The 19610-nt window shown below is 40.2% G+C and overlaps 1 protein-coding gene across 2 annotated transcripts in view; it reads right to left on the bottom strand.

The window, feature by feature from the left end:
- Positions 1-7541: 7541 nt before the first annotated feature.
- The window catches only part of PAPOLG (poly(A) polymerase gamma), a 32091-nt gene continuing 20022 nt past the window's right edge, over positions 7542-19610 (bottom strand). The window contains exons 14-22 of one of the 2 annotated variants that reach the window (XM_041756734.1): positions 17690-17809; positions 17154-17263; positions 15092-15213; positions 14697-14872; positions 14230-14318; positions 13938-14152; positions 13326-13391; positions 13089-13142; positions 7542-11564 (exon numbers count right to left, since the gene is read on the bottom strand). In XM_041756734.1, coding sequence (XP_041612668.1) covers positions 11466-11564; positions 13089-13142; positions 13326-13391; positions 13938-14152; positions 14230-14318; positions 14697-14872; positions 15092-15213; positions 17154-17263; positions 17690-17809 — 1051 coding nt within the window. In that variant the 3' untranslated portion in view covers positions 7542-11465. The remainder of the gene's footprint in view (positions 11565-13088; positions 13143-13325; positions 13392-13937; positions 14153-14229; positions 14319-14696; positions 14873-15091; positions 15214-17153; positions 17264-17689; positions 17810-19610) is intronic. The other variant, XM_041756735.1, reaches the window with a different exon arrangement.

Below are 19610 nucleotides of genomic sequence, written 5' to 3'. Positions count from 1 at the left end.
CTTCTCTCTCTCTCTCTCCTCTTTCTCTCTCTCTCTTTTCTCTCTTCTCTCTCTCAGCGCCCTCCCCAGGACACCAAGCACAGACAACCAGTGATGGCTTCTCCACCCTGCAAAAACATGTCAGGAAAGGGAGTCCTACAGGCCTGACCACCTGCTTGGAACGCAGGCCATGGGAAAGCGCAGCAAACAAAACATACATTAATATTGTTTGGGGGGTGCCTGGGGGGCCCAGTCAGCTCAGTGTCTGCCTCTAGCTCAGGTCATGATCCCAGCATCTTGGGTTGGAGGCCTGCATCGGGGAGCCTGCTCAGTGGGGAGTCAGCTTCCCCCTCCTGCTCATTCTCTCTTTCTCTGTCTCTCAAATAAAATATTTTTAAAAATATTGTTTGAGCGTCTGGCAGTGATTTCCGCAAATAACACTTTCTCCCTGCCGAGTGAGTCTGTAGGAGACGAGATGGAGATCAAAACATTCACTGTTACCTGTTACGGATAAAGCTGATTGGAGGCTGTGGGTTTAGGTTTGCTCCAAGTGGTTCAGTCTAAAGACCAACCCGCTGCAGCCCCAGGGGAGCCTCTCAGCGCGGGGGCCAAGCAGATCCAGGGCTTGAACCCCCAGAGGCCAGGCCGGCTCGGTACCTTCCCCTGCTGACCCATCAGATAAGCCGCCCCCTCCCTGCCTCTGTAGTAGGAGAACCCCTCTGGTGAGGCCCACGGCCCCCTAACAACTATTTCTAAAGACAGCCCCCGCCCCACTGTGAGATCTGGACATCCAGACAAAGCCTCTGTCCTAGGCTCCGGGCCCGTATCCCGCCCCCACCCATCTACCCCCCTAGCCACCAGGCCCCGGCCTCGCCCTCTCCCTCCCCAGGCAGGGGAGCCTGCCTACATTTCCAGCTGCTTACACCTTTTCCTGAAGATGCACCTACTGCTCCTTTCACACCCCCCTCCAGCAACACCTACTATCCAGAACCCTCTTTTTTGCACCGGAGGTTTATCTCTTTCCGCCCTCGCCCCTCCCCCAGCTGGCCGCCTGCCCGCCCAAGTCCCAGGTGTCCTACAACAGGAGGTTATCCTTCCCTGGCACCACCTGTGCTCCCCGGGGCGGCCAGCTTCCCTGCTGGTCTGCAGGGTCCGGCCGTGGGGGGAATGGGCTTAAAATCCTTGTCCACGGCCTAGTTTGATGTCTAGGGACTAGTAGGGGCTCTGTGAACACTGAGGCACCAAGGGCCTCCTGGCTGCTGTCTCCCGCTGGCCCCATCAGATTAGCCTGGTCAAACCCATGTCAGCGCCTCTCCCCTCCGTCCCCCCTTCCCCATCCCCTTCACCTGGTGACCCTGTTGCAGCCGATTGGCTCAGAGCTCACAGGGAATTTGCTGGTGCTTTCCCTCTGGTGTGCTCAGCTGGAGGCAGGCAGAGCGTCCTGTCTCTGCAGGCAGTGAGTGGGCCCTGCCGGAGGAGGGCTGCTTTGTGCAACCTCAAGGCCTCCTACAAATCGGGCTGGCTCGCCTGCACTTCCTGTGCTCGGGGAGATTAGATACGGCCTCATCAACGCCGATTGTTTCTTCTTTGCTTAATATTTGAAACTACCGAGTACCAGTTGCCATCCTAGTGGGTGGCTCTCAGAAATCCCCTCTTCTCTGGTCTCTGACTTCTCGTGAGTTTCAAGAAACCAATCTGTTTGGAAAGAACCGGCACTTCGAAGTTCTTTGAATTGCTGAGACGCCCTGGCAGGAAGTGACTTGGGATCTGGGTTGGCCGGGCCTGTCCGGCTCCCAGGGAGGTGGGAGTCCTGAGGGGCTGGGGCATGTGGGATGAGGTGGCTTCTGGGCCCCCTGTGGCCGGTCTGATGGATCCAGTCTGATGTGACATCAGAGGCAGGTCGGTGGGACCTGGGGGGGGGGGTGCGCCCCGCAGGCAGGGGGGCCCTGACGGGCTCTCCTTTCAGCCTGGCCTGTGCTCATCTGTAAGTGGATTGGGGAAAGCGGGAAAGCTTGAGAGTTGAAGAGGCCTACACGCGCTCTCCAAGTAGAACACCCGTTCTTTTTTCTTTTTCTTTCTTTTAAAAAAGATTTTATTTATTCCTGAGAGACACAGAGAGAGGCAGAGACACAGGCAGAGGGCAAGGCCCCTGATGGGGCCTGGATCCCTGACCCGGGGTCACGCCCTGGGCTGCCCAGGTACCCGGACCCTGCCCTGGGAGGTGGGGGCCGGATGGGTTGTGGTGCAGGCCCAGTGCCTGGGCCGCACCCACCGGGCTGTGTACAGCCGGGGCTTCTGCACTGCGTCTCCCAGTCCATTTAGCGGCGCCGGGAGGCGGGTTCTATCGTGATCCCCACTTTCCAGAAGAGAGGCCGGGTGCAGAGAAGCCAAGTAATTTTCACGAGCTCTCTCTCCCCTCACTCAGGGCCGAGGCAGCCTGACCGCAGAGCCCCTCAGCCTCCACCCCCCCTTGCCTATGAACCAGGGGCTCACGCTCCCCCTTGACAGGTTAGCAACCTGGAACCCAAAGAACTTAAGTCACTTTCCAGAACTTAAGTCTTAGGTCCCCCAAGCAGGAGGGACCCAGCTGAGGTCCGTCTGTCCGAGGCCTACGATGTCCTCTTACTGTATCCCGGAGGGAGAGTCCAAAAGTTCTCCTAAGTCCTCCTTTTACAAAAGAAAAAGAGTCCTCGTCGTTGTCGTCGTCGTCGTCGTCGTCCTCCTCCTCCTCCTCCTCCTCCCATTCCTGATTTCTGCTCCCCAGAGCAGAAAATTCAAAAATTTCAAATTCTTAAGACTTTTCTCCTGTTATTTCTAAATCAGGTGCCTACACGATTCCAGACTTTTCAGTTTTAGATATTTTCTGCTTACCGCCTCCGAAGATGAGGATTTCACTCTCTCCACCCACTGTAGATGCAGTTTGGGGCGAGTTCAATATTCTCTACTTACATCATCATGACTACGTGAAGGGTCGCAACCAAGCCATGTGACATACTCTAGAATATTTCATTTTCATTTAGCTTTTTTTCAATTCCCTGAAATTAACGTGTCATTTAGAAAAGTTTACTTGAGGGATGCCTGGGTGGCTCAGTCAGTTAAGCGTCTGCCTTCAGCCCAGGTCATGATCCTGGGATCCCAGGATTGAGCCCCCACCCCCACCCCGGGCTCTACCGATTCCATTTTCCTCCTGCTCCAACCTAAGGAATGCTGCACAGAGGTTATTCTGGGACAACCTGTCTGTCTGTCTGTCCCATTGGTAGAACCTTGCTGGTCTCTGAATACTTTGATGTTTGCAGCTTCCCTGTGAGGTTTGAAGGGCAAGTGTCTCCGACGGGTGAGAGCAGAGAGGGGAGAGAGGGGTTGGGTGTCCCCCACCCAGAAGCAAGTGGCCAGTGGGCCCAGAACTGGGCTTCCTCGCCTTAGCCAAGGGCTGTCGCCGGGAGGCCAGTGTCCCTGCAGCTTGGCACAGGTGGCCGGGTTGCTGCTGGCCAGGCGAACATCCCGAGTTCCAGACTTGGGGCTCCTGGGAGGCTCCATCGGGTGAGCATCTGACTCTTGGTTTTGGCTCAGCTCAGGATCTCAGGTCGGAGGATCGAGCCCCAGCTCAGGCTCCGAGCTCAGCAGGGAGCCTACTTCTCTCCCTCTCCCTCTGCCCTTCCCGTGCTGGCTCGCTCGCTCTCCAATAAATAAATCAAGAATGAATGAATGAATGTTCCAGACTCCATGGAAGAGTGCTAGGAGGCAGAGATTGGATTTACACCTCCAACTTCTTTCATAAGTGGGAGACACAGTTGAACACTAGGCTTTGAGTCATATTTCCTGAGTCTGCCAATTAATAGTTATGCAATTCGGAGCTGATCGCATAATCTCTCTAAGCCTCAATTTCCTCGTTTGTAAAATAATGAAGAGTGCGATTTCATAGGATCACTGCAAAGATTAAGCGCCCGATATTTGAAAAGGCATATCCTGAATGCTTAAACGTTTTCATAAGGAAGGTCTAAAATTTCTCAGGAGATAGCAATACTTTTACTATTTTACCCCAATTCTCTTGCAGTCTCAAGTTCCTGGTCCATGTTGGGATATTATGTGACAGCTGTGTAAATAGAATTTTTTTTTTCTGCCAAAGAAGTATGTATTTCTTATTTCTTTTTCTTTTTCTTTAAAGATTTTATTTATTTATTCATGAGAGACACACACACAGAGAGAGAGAGAGAGAGAGAGAGACAGACAGACAGACAGACAGGCAGGCAGGCAGAGGGAGAAGCAGGCTCCACGCAGGGAGCCCGATGTGGGCCTCGATCCTGGGACCCGGGGGTCACCCCCTGAGCCCAAGGCAGACGCTCAACCGCTGAGCCACAGGCGCCCTGTATTCATTTATTTTTGCTGAAGTATAGTTTGACACAGAAGGTTACACTGGTTTCAGGTATACAACATAGTCATCCGACACATCTGTGAGGTCCCCTGCGTGGCACGTGGAGCTACCGTCTGTCACCACACGTCACAACCACACCATTAACCATATTCCTTATGTTATACTTTTGATCTCTGTGACTCACTTCATAACTGGAAGCCTGGACCTCCCACTCCCCATCACCCACTTTTGCCCACTCCCACCACTTCCCCTCTGGCAAGTACCAGTTCTCTGTATTTATGAGCCTGTTTCTGCCCTTTTTTTGGATGGGGGGTAGATTCCACATATAAGTGAAATCCTTATTTGTCTCTCTCTGCCTTATTTCGTTTAACCTAAGACTCTCTAGATTCCATCCGTGTTGTCATGAATGGCAAGATTTCATTTTTTTTTATGGCTCAGTAATATTTCAGTGTGCGTGTGTGCGTGTGTGTGTGTGTGTGTGTGTGTGTGTGTGTGTGTACACGGACCACATCTTCTTTATCCGTCAATGGATACTTTGGTCGCTTCCAGAGTTGCTTAGTGTAAATAATGTTGTAATGAACATTGGGGCGCATATGTTGTTTTGAACTAGTGTTTTCATTTTCTTGGAGTGAATGTCCAGGAGCCGAATTCCTGGACCATATGGTGGTTGTATTTTAATTGTTTGAGGAATCTCCAAACAATTAAATCATTCTTTCTTCAGAGGCGGCACCAGTTGGCGTTCCCACGAACGGTGCCACGCACAAGGGTTCCTTTCCCTCCATGTCCTTGTCAACACTATTTCTTGTGTCTGTTTAGTTCAGCCGCGTGACGGGCGTGAGATGGTATCTCATGGTAAAGTTTCAATGTGCACTTCCCTGCGGATTGCTGATGTGGAGCAGCTTTTCACGTGTCTGTTGGCTATGTCTTTGGAAAAATGTCTATTTGGGTCTTCTGCCCATTTTTTAAATTGAACTATTATTTTTGGTGTTGTGCAAGTTCTTTATATATTTCGGATATTAACATCTTATCGGATATTTCATTTGCAAATACCTCCTATTTCATAAGTTGCCTTTTTGTGTTTTTGTTTGTTTGTTTTTTTGATGGTTTCCTTTGCTGTGTCAAAACTTTTTAGTTTGGTGTAGTCCCATTAGTTTACTTTTGCTTTTTGTTTCTCTTGCTGGGAGACCTATCTGAAACAAGTTGCTAAGGCCAATGCCCAAGAGATTACTGCCTATGTTTTCTTCTAGATTTATGGTTTCAGGTCTCACATTTAGGCCTATTTAATTCATTTTATTTTTGGGTATGGTTTGAGAAAGTGGTTCAGTTTCATTTTTTTGCATATAGCTGTCCAGCTCTCCCAGCACCATAACATAGAAGTTTCTAAACGAGTAACTTATGCACCTTACTCAAGTGACATTTGGTAAGTGAGGTATGTTTGTCCTTCTTCAGTTCATCCCAGGCCACCCTCCAGGGACTGAGGGCATTCCTAGGCCAGGTGAGGTCAATTGACCAATACTAAAATAAATACCAGCCAGATGGCCCAACTCTTGCACTGATTTTTGGCTTCTCATTTTTTTTCTTTATTATCAATTGATACAAAGTTGTTGTTGGCAAGATTTTTCCTTGGGAGAAGTGAGTATCTGTACTTCATCTACTTCTCCCATATGCTTTATGCTGTTCTTTCAGTACTATTTTACCAGAACAGCTTGCACCCAGTAGATAGACTGAATCAAGAAAGACGATAAAGTTTGAAATGAACTTTTGGAGAGAGAACTTCTAGTGCAGTGTATTTCAAACTGTAGGTGTTGACTCCGGAGAGGCTATGAATCCTTAGCGAAATCACCACTAGCACTTAAAAATAACCTGTATCACACTTGGTAAGGAAAGCATTTTGTGTGTGTGAAATTTAATTATATATGTGAGTACATACATATATAAATTATATATATACACACACATTCAGGTATGTATGTATCCAGGTGCTGATTTGCAATGTAAAATGTGTTTCTTACTAAGCATGACAGTTGCAAAGGTTTGTAAAATGTGTCTTAATGATTTTCAGAGTTTTGTTTGCCTCTCTGATTTAGATCCTTCATCAGGTCTCTCTTCTAAATAATCTTAATCAAATTAAAAAACCAACCAACCAACCAACCAGGGCTTGTGTTTTCTTGAGCATCTTCTGGGCACCCACTACATCAAGATTCTTAGGTAAAGAGCCTACAGCCTCTTCAAGGGAAACAACTGAACATTACATGAGTTAGAATAATTGAAATGTTAAAAGGTAGAAGTAACATGTTCTGAAGGTAGGGTGATTTATTTTGGCCAGGTTATCAGGCTTTATACAGCCATTGGGCCCCAAAGGTCAGCAATCAGACTGGCAAGCAAAGTTTTGGAAGTATGCCATTTTGAGGACTAGTAAGTAAAAGTTTGGCTGGATCATATACTTTGAAAGATAGTTTTTAGAACATGTGCTTTAAAAGCAGTAACTTCCATTTTGCCACAATACCTTAAAGCATTGGGATCCGTAAAGCACCTGTTAACTTAAAACATTTCACCATAAAACAAAAACATTTCAGCATAGAGTGGTAACTGTGTAAAGGCTCTATAAATTCACTCCAGGGATGGTCGGCTAGCAGTCCAAGCAAGAAGACAGTATTAGTCTCGAGTGACTACTAGAAGCTCTTCTGTTATCCATAGCTCAATAAATCCAGGAGGCTTTGCTAATTAGCTTCATGCCAAATGTGTTTCCATTGGTGCCACGGATGGCTAGCTAATAATCTTATTCAGTACTAGTATTCAAGATATGTGGATTGGCTAAAAACAAGTCTCTGTTAAATTAACAAGAACGAAATACTGTGTAGCTTGTACTTCTGTAGACAGTTCCCAAGGCCTGACTGCTAAATGTACCTCTGTCCAGCCATTAGAGAATTCTGGTTGCATTTTGTTGACCAGAGTGAAAGATTTTTCCCCTAGTACTTGAGACAGATGCTACCATGTGCTACTGCTTGCTAACGTTTAATGTTTGTGAGACAAATGGAGTATGAAGCTTGCTTTCATATTAAGCAGATGCTGAATACCACTATCTGCTAGAGTCTGGGTGGTAAGTGACCAAACGGCTCTCAGTTTGAGAAAACTAAGATGTCTTGAGTTACTCCCAAATAATGTCAATCATCCACACCTATTTAGCAAAGCAAGTTTATTTGATTACTTATTCCAGACAAGTGAGGCTTGTGTGTACAACTAAGAAATAAGACAATCCAAATAAAAGGCAGGAAATATTAATATGAACTACACCAACAGCTCTCTAGAAAGGAACAGCAGCTGCAGCGTTCGTTTTACAGAATACTGTGGAGTGATGTAGCACCATGTACCTCAAAGACCTAAGTACTTTATAAGGGAATTATGGGAGTCCTCGCTAAAATGCAGCAGTAGCTTAAAATTTGTAGCAAGTCTGATGATAAACTTCTGTTCAACTAACTTCAAATATAAAAGTTTATCAGAAAAATCCAGAAAGAAAAAAAAAAAAAGAATTTGGTAAGAATCTGATCTTGTACAATTCTTTTAAAAAATCCAAAGGAAATAGTTACCATTATTGAGACCTGTTTTCTTCCATCACCTGCACTACTTACCACTATTATCATAACCTAAATTCTAAGCTTTGGGAGATTTATTAGGTAGTTATTTTGAACACACACACATTGTTTTTTTAAAACTAAAGTTCTATTTATTGGTCTGTTCAGTCTGTTCTGCTCTAAACCACAAACATGAAAGGAACGAGAGAGAATAATGCTACTGAAATCAAAGGATTAGGATCCTTAATGATTCTAATTTTTTTTTTTTCCATTTCTAATTCTCATTCTAAGCTATTCTACTTTGATCTTAGGTCGAAATTTGTTAAAAGTTTGACCCTGTTAATGAATCTAAGTAAACATGAGGATGTTTATAAATTCAATAGTAATTATTTTTTAAAATACTGATTAAGGTTCATCTGCAATATATAAAGAAACTCAGAGAAATTTGGTGTTCCCGAAGCCCACTATACTAGTTAAGAGCCATAATACGTTTTCAGAAATATACCACAGGAAAACCTCTGGAGAGTCTGGGATTACTTAATCTTGCAAAGCTGTGTGGTTCCTAACAATGCCCCATCACCCTTTTCTTTCAAAGGGTCATGAACCACTTTGAAAAGCTGACGAAATTTATGAATTCCCCACCCCCCGAAAAATGCATATAAACAAAAATTTCATATATATGTATTTGCAAAGGATTCCCAAAGGCCCATGATCCCCAATTTAGGAATTCCTACCTCAAAACTGAGGAACGGAGAATAAGGTTAGCCCATGTGGACACTGTCCATCTTTACTTTATTGCTACTGTAGTCAAGTAAGCATTTTAATAATGTTACTAGGTTACGGTCTTAAGATAGTCATTGTAAGCACCAGTAATAGTCTTGTAAAATTTATTCTGCTGCCCCAATTTTACAAGTCTAAGCTATGTACCCTCTCAAATGAGTTAAGTCCCTAAGATTTAAGCCAGCTGACAAGTATTTTCCTTTGATATATACTATTCTTCAGAGCCAGTCCTGAACACTGAGATTACAATCTAATACCCTTGTGAAAATAAACATCTGTCTACATAATGGAGATAATTTGACTTTATAAAATACATTTCTAGGTATAGTTTCAAACTCAAAGTCACATTTACTTAGTGCCTCTGAACATGACATATAAGGCCATACTTTCCCCTTTTACTTACTTGGCATTAGTACAATGGAGCTCTCCTACTGTGGTCACAAAACGTTCTGAACGTTTTACCTACCGTTTAGGATACAAAACACTTCACTTCTGATCAAACCCATCATCTCAAAAGCATCTCATCAACTCCCCAGCTACCAAACAGGTTAAAGAATGCCATCCTTGGGGTGTCTAACATTGAACCATTTGGCTATGTCTCAGCCCCATGCTGAATGAATCTTTAAAACAAGAGAAATGACTATCCTGGTGTATGGGGTTAGGCCTGTGGCTTTCTTATTAAAAACTCCACTAGTCACTTCCAAGAATCTGTTTAAATAGGTGGGTAAACATGAAAATTCTTAAAGAGATCGTGAAGACTGATAACAGAAGGGGAACATAGGTAGATATTAAACACAGAAATGCAAACATATATGTGATTTACTCAAATCTTAATTTTTCAAAGTCTGAAGTCAGGTGACAGTTCTTTCATAATCATCTACTTTTGCTCAAAGAGTATTTATAGAACAAATCTTAGAATCCTTGGATAAAGGAAAGGGTCAGCTAAAAGGAGAGCTTTCCACATGAGCTACAACTTGGATTTATAGGATTTCATTCTTATCTTTTGCTATGTAAAAAGTGAATAACGGAAAAACCATTACTTTTTTCCTTGCTCAACTTCTCAGTTTTCCTTCGTAAGAGTTAAATGCTAGCATTTCCATTTCAGCAACCTAGAGATCAAGGAACAGGTGTGGGTAAAGGATACTGCTGACAATCAGAATTCCAAGCATTTCAACTCAGTGGTAAGGGGCTTGCAAGAGAGAATACGGACTATTATTACTCCATGGGTTAAATGGGTCCCACAAGTCCTATAAAATATACAACCAAGTATTTTCCCTGCATTATTCAAATGTATGTGTTTTTCCTACCAGAACCTACTAAATTGCCAAGTGAAAGCTGAACAAGGTAATAAATACTAGCATTCCTGGTTGTGCAATCTATACATTTTCATTTTAAGAATAATTCAAGCATAATCCATATTTAAAAAATTAGACTAAAGAGAGACAGTAAAGGTTTTAAAGTTTTCTCTTTGAAAAGATGGTATCTTACAGTACATACAAAAATACTCTGAAAATACATACGACTTCATTTACAAAACACTGAATCAACATATTACAAGAAGAATTACATGGTTATGGATTTTAATAAACTGAGCATGCGTTCATGAAACTTAAAAAATATTAAGAAATGCATTGAAAAAAGCAGTGTAAAAAAAGACAACTCATATAGATAAATAAAAATTACAAAGGTCCTGAGCCAATTAATGGTTGGTAACAATATCATTCAAAATGCCTTTAGATTTCGGTAAAATCCACTGCTTATTTCTGCATGCCTAGTCCATGAAGAAGCGGTTTGAAGTTGTGGGGTAAGTAATGGTCAAGAATTACCATGCCAAGTTAATTTTATACCTCAAAAATACAAGTTTGCCATACTTCAAGGTATTTTACTGTTGGTGCTGGAATGAGTTGCTCCTTAGTAAAAAATACCAGTCAACTAACAAGAATGGCATGAGCTAGGATATGTAACAATTTCACCATTCATATACTGACTTTCAGTATTTTGGTTATATTTTGATTCTTAATAAAGATGCATTTCGAAGGCCTCCATGGGAGGCAAAATATAGAGAATTAATGGTGCCCAACTCTTATGTAATCACTGGACTAATCCTCCCTGGTAACTATGCAACATTTGGACAGAAAGGCACAAAAAAATAAAAATTTAAATATTCCATGTGCCATTCTGGGAAAAAAATAATTTAAATCAACAGAATAGACAATAAGTACATCTACACAAATGAGGAAAGCAGAAAAGATACCTCACATTCATTTTTCTCAGGTTTCACAAAGTGGCTTCAATGCTAAAGTAAATGTGTTAACGTTTGGAAAATTACAAGACAATTTTTTTTTTTGTTTTTTCAACTTTTTCAGTTCTATACAATGATTATAACATAAGACTTAAAAAAAAAAAAAAAAAGTTCAGGACTTGTTTTATCCGTGTCCAAAGAGCCAAGAACTGGTTCCCACAACAGAGAAACAAGCATCGAAAGTTAAGGCAGTAAAACCTCCAACGCAAAGCCATAATATTGTAGATGACAATTTGATAGCAGGTGATCCTCACAGAAGTGTATGTAGCAATCAATGAGAGAATGCTACGGCATCTGCAGGTCAAAGTGTGAGAGTTCAAAAACCACTTCAAGGTCGTTAGTCCGATGACTGAAACTTTCACCTTATTTTATGTATGTCAGCCACTTCTATTATAAAAAGAATGGCTGCATCTATGCCACTAAATGATTGCATATTCACTTAAGTAAGGAGGCACTGCTTTTACCGATTAAGGGTCAGTCGAATGGAATTTTTGATGACTCGGATGTTATTTGCTGGAACCGGAGATGATGAATCTGGTAGCTCTTTACTGGGTAGTCTCTATTAGAAAGGAAGAGAAACAAGGAAAAGCAAGTATATATTATCAAGTCCCAACTAGTAAATCACAAAACTTTTTCCTCCAAGTCCCTTAAGTTCTTAAACACTCACATATGTGTTGGATATTTTCTTCCAATGTTCACTGTCAGTTCTTTGTTTTGGGGAATTTTTTTATTCAGTCGGAGGTGAAAGGCAGAGGTACAGGAAAAGGGTGCAAGTGGGAGGAGTATGTATAAGAAAAAAGACTGCTAAATTACTCGCCACTTCTAGATTGAGAAATGCAAAAAGTCAATGGTAAAGAGAAGTAGGAAGAGTGGAGTCACTAAGCAGGAAAACTCTTGGGGTGCTAGGTGAAAAATGAGTGTGTTATAGAGGAAGACCGGTTATCTAGTTAGTGATGGTGAAATTCAGGGGCATCTAGATGAGGGTTTCTGAGGATACTAAAGGAATTATATAATGAAGGCAATTTTGAGAGGCAAAATTGAGAAAGACACCTCTGGAACAGATAACGGTGTGACGGCAACAGTATGCAAGAGTTAATTCCCCTCCCTTGTTACCTTAGCTAAATCTATATCCTACCCACAGCCATTCAAAAAACATGAAAGATTTCAGACATACATAAAAGAACAACGAAGGCTTCAATGCCACAACCAAGATTCGGACATTAAAAAAATTTTGCCACATCTGTTTGGTTTACATCCTTGCCCTTTATACTTGAAATATTTTAGAGCCACACTCAGGCATGTCATTTCACACTTTCATACTTAATATCCATATCAAACTTTTTCTTCCATTATCATATATAATTATACACCCGTATTTTTTGTAACCCATTCTTTATGTTAAAAGACATTTTACAAATTCTACAACTACTAGAAAAATGGCCAATACATTGTAAGGAATTTGGCAGGGTAACGGGGTGAAAATAAGCCATTTTGCTTATTTTTAAAAATAAGCTGTATTTAGCTTAAACTAAACTGTAAACTCTCAGAGAAGGGCTGTCTCTGGTACACACAGGCTGATTTTTGAGCACCTGTTTATTAACTTACCATGCTTAATACCGTATTATTAGTTTAGTAGTAATTCTTTGAAAAATAAATTCTTAAATTGAGATTTAGGGGGATCTTTAGCTCATGTTTTAAAGGTATTTATACTATGTATATTGATACATTTGATTCTTCCAAAATATTAATACATACTGAGCTTAACAGCAGTGGTGTACAACAAAAATATACTAAGTCTTGCTAAGAAATTATAGTATGAGCACTAAGCTTCTTTAAAAATAAACAAAGGTTGAACCTAAACTGGATAAACAGTGAAGTCTTAAATTACTTCCTCTTTTCCTCCCTTCTGAGGTACATACATCTATGACCAGACACTGTTTGCTATTTCTACCCCAATCCCCAAATAAACACTGTTGGTCTTTGAGGACAGAAAAAAATCTCATTATCCTTTTGTTTCACCCAATGCAAGACTCTTAAAAGCTTTCTGTACCTGTAGATTACCTATGAATTAAGACTTTGTTACCTTTTTGCGTGATGTATCAATAGTTGGAATAGGCATACATTCTCCAATGGCATCCTAAAAACAGAATTGTATACAAATGAAAACTTTCTTTCCTATATATGCTTATTTCTACACAAAATAAAACACAACCCAAACTTCCCAGACCTATCTAGTCTGGTCCACTTTCGAATACAGTACTTTTCCTGATACATGGCTCTTTGAGAGAAATATGTTGAGGCACACCATTAATATATTTACCACTGCTTTTCTTTTCCTGTCTTCAGGAGCACGTGAGTCCTTAAATGTTGATTCAAGTCGAATAAACTAGAACATAAACATTAAGATGAACTGCTGTGATTACCTACAAAAACCATACAATTTATATAAACTGAGAAACTAGTGATAAGGCTATCATCAAAACTACTGCAAACATGTTGGTGAGGGAAAAGAATTTAAAGTAGACTAAATTCAGCTAACACCCTTAACTTCTACAATTGGAGTGATCTTTTTGGTTAAATCAATTCAGATGGTAACAGTAGTTTTACCACCACCTACTGGAGGCAGGGACAACAACACTATAACACAATAAATGGGATTAGTTACTAATAATGACTTCTATGTAAAGTCAAGGAGAAACTTCGACCAATCATTCAGGTTTTCAGATCTATTACGAATTTGAATTTAGGATGAGCAACCAGTATGTCTTCACAGTTTGGGCAAACATTCTTTTTAAACAGTCAAATCCTAAAGGAAGCACTAAGCTATGGAGACTTCTGAGTTTCTTTAGCGCTAGTTTAACTTAAAAAAAAAAAAAAAACAAACAAACAACAAAAAAAAACTACTGAATTACCACTAAGGTTGTACCTTTACCTTTTCTATGTCTTTCAACCTCTTAGAAGACCCATCTATGGATGGGGAATGGGATCTCTTGTGTGTAACATTCTTAGTTGCCATTCCATTAAGATGTGGTTGTCCCTGGGTAGGGTTGTGGGGTGTTGGAATTCTCGGAATGACATTTCGTCCTACTACAGTAGGAATGGTGCACACAGCTGGGGGTGATACAGCTTTTACTGCAGAATCAACTTCTGAAAAAGAAAGGAAAATTCTAGTAATTGAATGTAGACACAGTAAAATCATTCTTAACAAAAGTACAGATACCTACTTGCACCGATGACTGGGATAGATAGTCCTTGTGCTGGTGGGACACTCAGTGGCTTTTCCACAACGACAGCAGCAGGCTCAGCATTATTCCTATTGAAAGTATTGAGTTATCATTGAGTAATTTGTGTTACTTATTTAAAACAGTCTTAACATTCAGGATTATTTCTTTCAAGCACTCCTACTTTAACATTTTGGAGGAAGAGAAAATGGGAAGAAAGGCAGGGGACTGAGTAAAAAGTGAGAAAAGAGAAAACCTGTGCACTTCTGTGTACTGATTCAGGCCTACATCTTCATAACCCCATCCCACATCCCACAGGATCACAACAAATTGTCAAGTATTTCTAGCCAGAAAATGACTAGCTACTGGTAAAATAAGATATCGTAACAATTAAGATATTTAGCTGAGGCATAAAAAAGTTTACATCATCCCCAAACTGAAGACTGAAAGGAAAATTCTGAAATACAGACCTTTCTGTTTCTCCTGAAGGAGGAAGATCAGGCTTGGAAGGTTTGTTTGTCGACACTGGGGAATTAAAAGGTGTTCCGTTATCAGTGTCCCTGGAGCTATCCAAACAATTGCTATCTAGAGATGATCTTTTGGATTGAGGTCCATTTGAACTTCGACTAACATCAGAAAGACTTTGCTGAAAGAGGGGAAAGCAGTTAGGATTTCAAAAGGCAAATGAAAATAATTACTGATTTCAATTCTAAAGCACATAAAATGAAGTATCTTTTGTGATTAATGAAAGGGAGATTTTAGTTCTAGACTGAATTGTACCTTTCTTTCCTTTTTGCTCAATAGGTTTGGGAGCTTGACCTAATGCAAATCTGGTCCCAGGATCATGTGTCTGAGAGGAACTTACCTTTTTCTTCTTTTGAAGAATCTCTGCTGGAAGGTAGTGATGAAGTTGTTTTTTTTTAACATGAGTTGCTTCAATTTTCATTCCTTCCTTTAGCATGTTTATATTATTTGCCTGTCTGTACACTGTAACAATGTTAATATGTTAAATGGTCAATTTCTTCCTGAACAGAGAGGTCTGTTTTCTCTAAAATGCATACATTTGCTATCTCCCCATAATCTCACAAACACACATACCCATCCTGCTTACTGAACAAACATTTTCATCTTGTCATAATCTTATTTAAGTTCCAATTAGGGGTACTTGGGTGGCTCAGTCAGTTAAGTGTCCAACTCTCGGTTTTGGCTCAGGTCATGATCTCAGGGTAATGAAATCCAGCCCCTGTCAGGCTTGGAGTCTGCTTTTATATTCTCTCTCTTCTCTGCCCTTCCTGCTGCTACAGTGCTTGCGCATGGAAGCTCAGCACCCTCCAACCCCCCAACCCCGTGCGCATTACTCTCTACTAAAATCTTAAAAAGAAAAAGTACCAACTAGTTTTCTTATGTCCAACTAGGATTTTTCCAATACTTAAATCTCATTAACAAAATAAATGCATGAAAAAAGTTTTTTCCAAATCCTGTTTTCTGTTATTTTCCCAAAAGGTAATCTCTTCTCATAATTACTTGCCAAGTCTAAACTAATCCTTATACTAAATACCCAAGATGCAATTCGAGCTCTTCTCCTCCATGAAGCTTCTTTTACTACACTAATCCTAGAATGTCAGACTGTCAGGAACTATCCAGAAGTACATCCTTATTATACAGGTGGGTAAATAAGGCTCAACAGCCCCAAATGACATGCTGAGATTAAAATACATACAGCCCTAGAGTCCTATTCACACACCTTGTAAGAAAGTCTTATTACAAGACTATATAAGAAAGTCTTATTAACACACACATTATTTTATGTAAATAATTTACATTATTTAAATAACCATTATTAATGGTTCAACTGTGAATACCAAATTAGACTGTAAGCTTACTGAAGACATGCACGGTAACTACTGTGAAATGTGATAAATTATCTATTCTCCTGGGGTCTCAGTATCTCTATCTGAAGAAGATGATTCTACAAATCTGTAATAAAGAGCTTTCCATCCTCCTGATTTTAGAAAAATGAGCCCAAATTAGAATGGAAAAATTTATGTTTTCATTCCAGATTGCTTATAAAAGCATCACCAGGAGTGCTTGTTCAACTTGCAGATTCTCTGGCTCTACTCCCAGAGTGTGGGATTCAGTAGTGCTAACGTGATGTACAGGAATCTGCATTTTCATAAATGTGAAAACTAGTTTAGAAGAATTTAGAAAATCAGTTAAGCCCGGCCAAAAATATTAATATATGAATGTACACCATTCCAGATTAAGATAACTCCAAACTTATAACAGATACATTAAGATATTCTAGAGAGGTGTCATTAAGGAGCTAGATGTGAAAGACATTCTTTTGCTGATTCAGAAATATAATCTGCAAGCTGTATGTTAGTACATGAAAAAAAAAAAGTAAAAGTCATCTTTATGATTGTGCTCCTTTTTGTACACAATGAAAATAAAAATCACCTGTATGGTTTTAGTCTCCTTTTTGTTTTAAAATAGATGATACCATCACTTGGTACAAAACTCAAACAGTTCAAGGGCACTGAGTGAAGTCTCCTTGCCCCATCCCCTAGACACACCTGCTCCTTGACCTAAAAAGCAACCAGTTCTGCCACCTTCTTAAGACTATATATCCTTCCACAGATACTCTATGTATTCATAAGCAAACATGCACATATATTTTTTACTTCTTTTCAGAAATGGTGGCACACTATACATACTGTACTGCTATTTCTCCCCCCCTTAATGTCTTAGAGATGGTTTCACCACGCCTTTAATTTTTTTAAATAGGATAGGTTTTCATAATATGGATGTAATATATTCATTTAACCAACTGAAAAATATAGCCAGCCAGCCAGCCAGCCAGATCCATGGCAAATAATACCACGTTAGAGCCAAGGTTGGGAACCACAGCTCCATGATGACAGTCTTACCTGTATCAGTAAATGACTGTATATCATAGGTCAAGTCTATGTTAACACTTTCTGCATTTTCTACTCTCCGAAAAATTATTCCAAGGAACCACATTGATACGTAATTGTTGCTATAAAATAAAAATTTTAAATTTCCATTAATTTTTTTTTTTAAGTTTACAGATGTTCTTTGATAATTCAAACTTGGTCTCTATGGAAGTATAAATACAAATTGCAGTGGTTTGGCTAAATTCTTAAAACTGACAAGAGCACTGATCAGCTATCCCTGTGTTGTTATAAAGAGGATTAAATGGCTTTGAAAACGATGTACTAAATATATAAAGATGCTCCAAATCTTGAGAAAGAGTTTCTGCTGCGACCTGTGGGCTACCAACATAGCATGTACTAGTTTTAATGCATGAACACTATGCTCAAATAGTGTATCATCCTCCCCCATCAATGCTTGTTAAATGACAATCTCATAACTGATCTTAAACAATGCATATTGTCAAATAACATTATTTAAGAAATACAGTATTAAACAATAATTAACTTACTCTTTATGATGTTCCTTATTTCCTGGGAATGATTGGGGATTTACATGGGCAAGAGTAATAAATTCATTTCGTTCCAAGTTCCCAACAAGTACACGGATTTTAGATTCTACTAATCCAACCCTGAAAATAGAGCAGTGAACACAATTTTTCCATATTAAATTTAGAAACTACATCTAGGTAACCCAAAAAGCATTTTAGCTATGATGCTTTACCTGTTCCTTTAAAAAATTTAGTCCAGGGGCACCTGGGTGGCTCAGTGGTTGAACATCTGCCTTTGGCTCTGGTTGTGATCCCAGCATCCTGGGATCGAGAGACCGAGTCCCATATCAGGCTCCCCTTAGGAAGCCTGCTTCTCCCTCTCCCTATGTCTTTGTGTCTCTCATGAATAAATAAAATATTTTAAAAAAAATAAAAAATTTAGTCCAATATATTAGGACTTTTTAAAAGACCATTTAAGTAAATGACAAGTTACTTTTGTCAATTTCTGTGTTTCCCTCTCCTCTCTTTTAAAAGAACTGCTCTATATTTAGTGAATTCTCAATCTTACCTACCCTGCCTGTTAAGACCATAAAAGTCATGATTTGAGCATGAACAAAAACTGGTTAATTTGGTTCTAAGTGTTTTTTCACTTTCAAATCTTATGTCTATACCCTAAGGCTAAGATATGTTAAAATAATGTGGGAAAAAAAACCACTAATAACTAGCACCTAATTCATAAAATAATCATGCTCTGATTACTAGATACTGCATTTTTAAAAAATTCAGTAAAATCAGATACTACTAAAACAAAGTTTCATCAGGTTTCTACAACTTTCTTTTCTACCTAAGAAACGTGACAGCTGTCAGCTATGTTAACTTAAAGTGATTTCATTAATTAGAATAACTACAAGAATATTTTTACATTACTCAAACACTTGAAAAAGCATACACATTATAATTGTGTGTGCTTCAACAGCACATATACAGAACACCACATTACTGCTCAGTGTTATCTAAATGAGAGGTTGGCGAACTTTTCCTTATCAAGGGCCAGACAGTAAGTATTTTATGCTTTGTAGGCCAGTTTCTGTTGCAACTATTCAACTCTGCCATGTAGAAGGAAAGAGGCTAGGCAATATACAAATGAGTGAGCATGGCTGTATTTCAAGAAATTGAGAAAAAATTAATTTTTTTAGTTTACTTATGTTAGTAATCTCTACACCTAAGGTGGGGCTTAAACTCACAACCCCAAGACCAAAACCTGCATGCTCACTGGACTGAGCCAACCAGGTGCCCCCCTCAATAAATCTTTATAAAAACACGTGGCAAACTGGATATTGTCCAGACCATAGTTTTCTGATTCCCAATCTAGAGAAGTGAAATATTCTTTTTTTTCTACAAAGATTTTATTTATTGAGAGTGAGAACACATGTGTGTGAATGGAGGAGGAGCAGAGGGAGAGGGATAAGCAGACTCTCAGCTGAGTGTGGAGCCCAACGAGGGGCTTGATCCCAGGACTCTGAGATCATGACCTAAGCCAAAACCAAGAGTTAGATGCTTAACTGACAAAGCCATCCAAGCGCCCTGACAAATGAAATATTCTGTTTTAATGGCAGGATTCTTTTCAGTGTCTCTTTACCAATAAAATAAGCATTAAACTTTTGAAGCAAAAATAAGACAGTATTGTGTTTCTCTTTCCCAGAGGTCAGATCTGAGAAAAGCATAACCATGTGTGGTGCCTAATTGTTTCTACCTGATAGAGTTAGGGACGTCAACATACTACAGGCAAAGGGAATACATTTAGATTTACTCAAAGAATGCACTGCTCCTTGGCCAAAAATGCCTCTCTCTTAACTGTTGACAGAAGCTTTCGTGCCACTAATCCCCTAAATTAAAAGAATATAAAAAAATGTCTTTTCATTCTAGTTTTGATGGGGAAACA

This window comes from Vulpes lagopus, chromosome 5 (genome assembly GCF_018345385.1).
Source record: "Vulpes lagopus strain Blue_001 chromosome 5, ASM1834538v1, whole genome shotgun sequence".
NCBI lineage: Eukaryota > Metazoa > Chordata > Mammalia > Carnivora > Canidae > Vulpes > Vulpes lagopus.
This window is presented reverse-complemented; position numbering and strand designations above follow the sequence as displayed.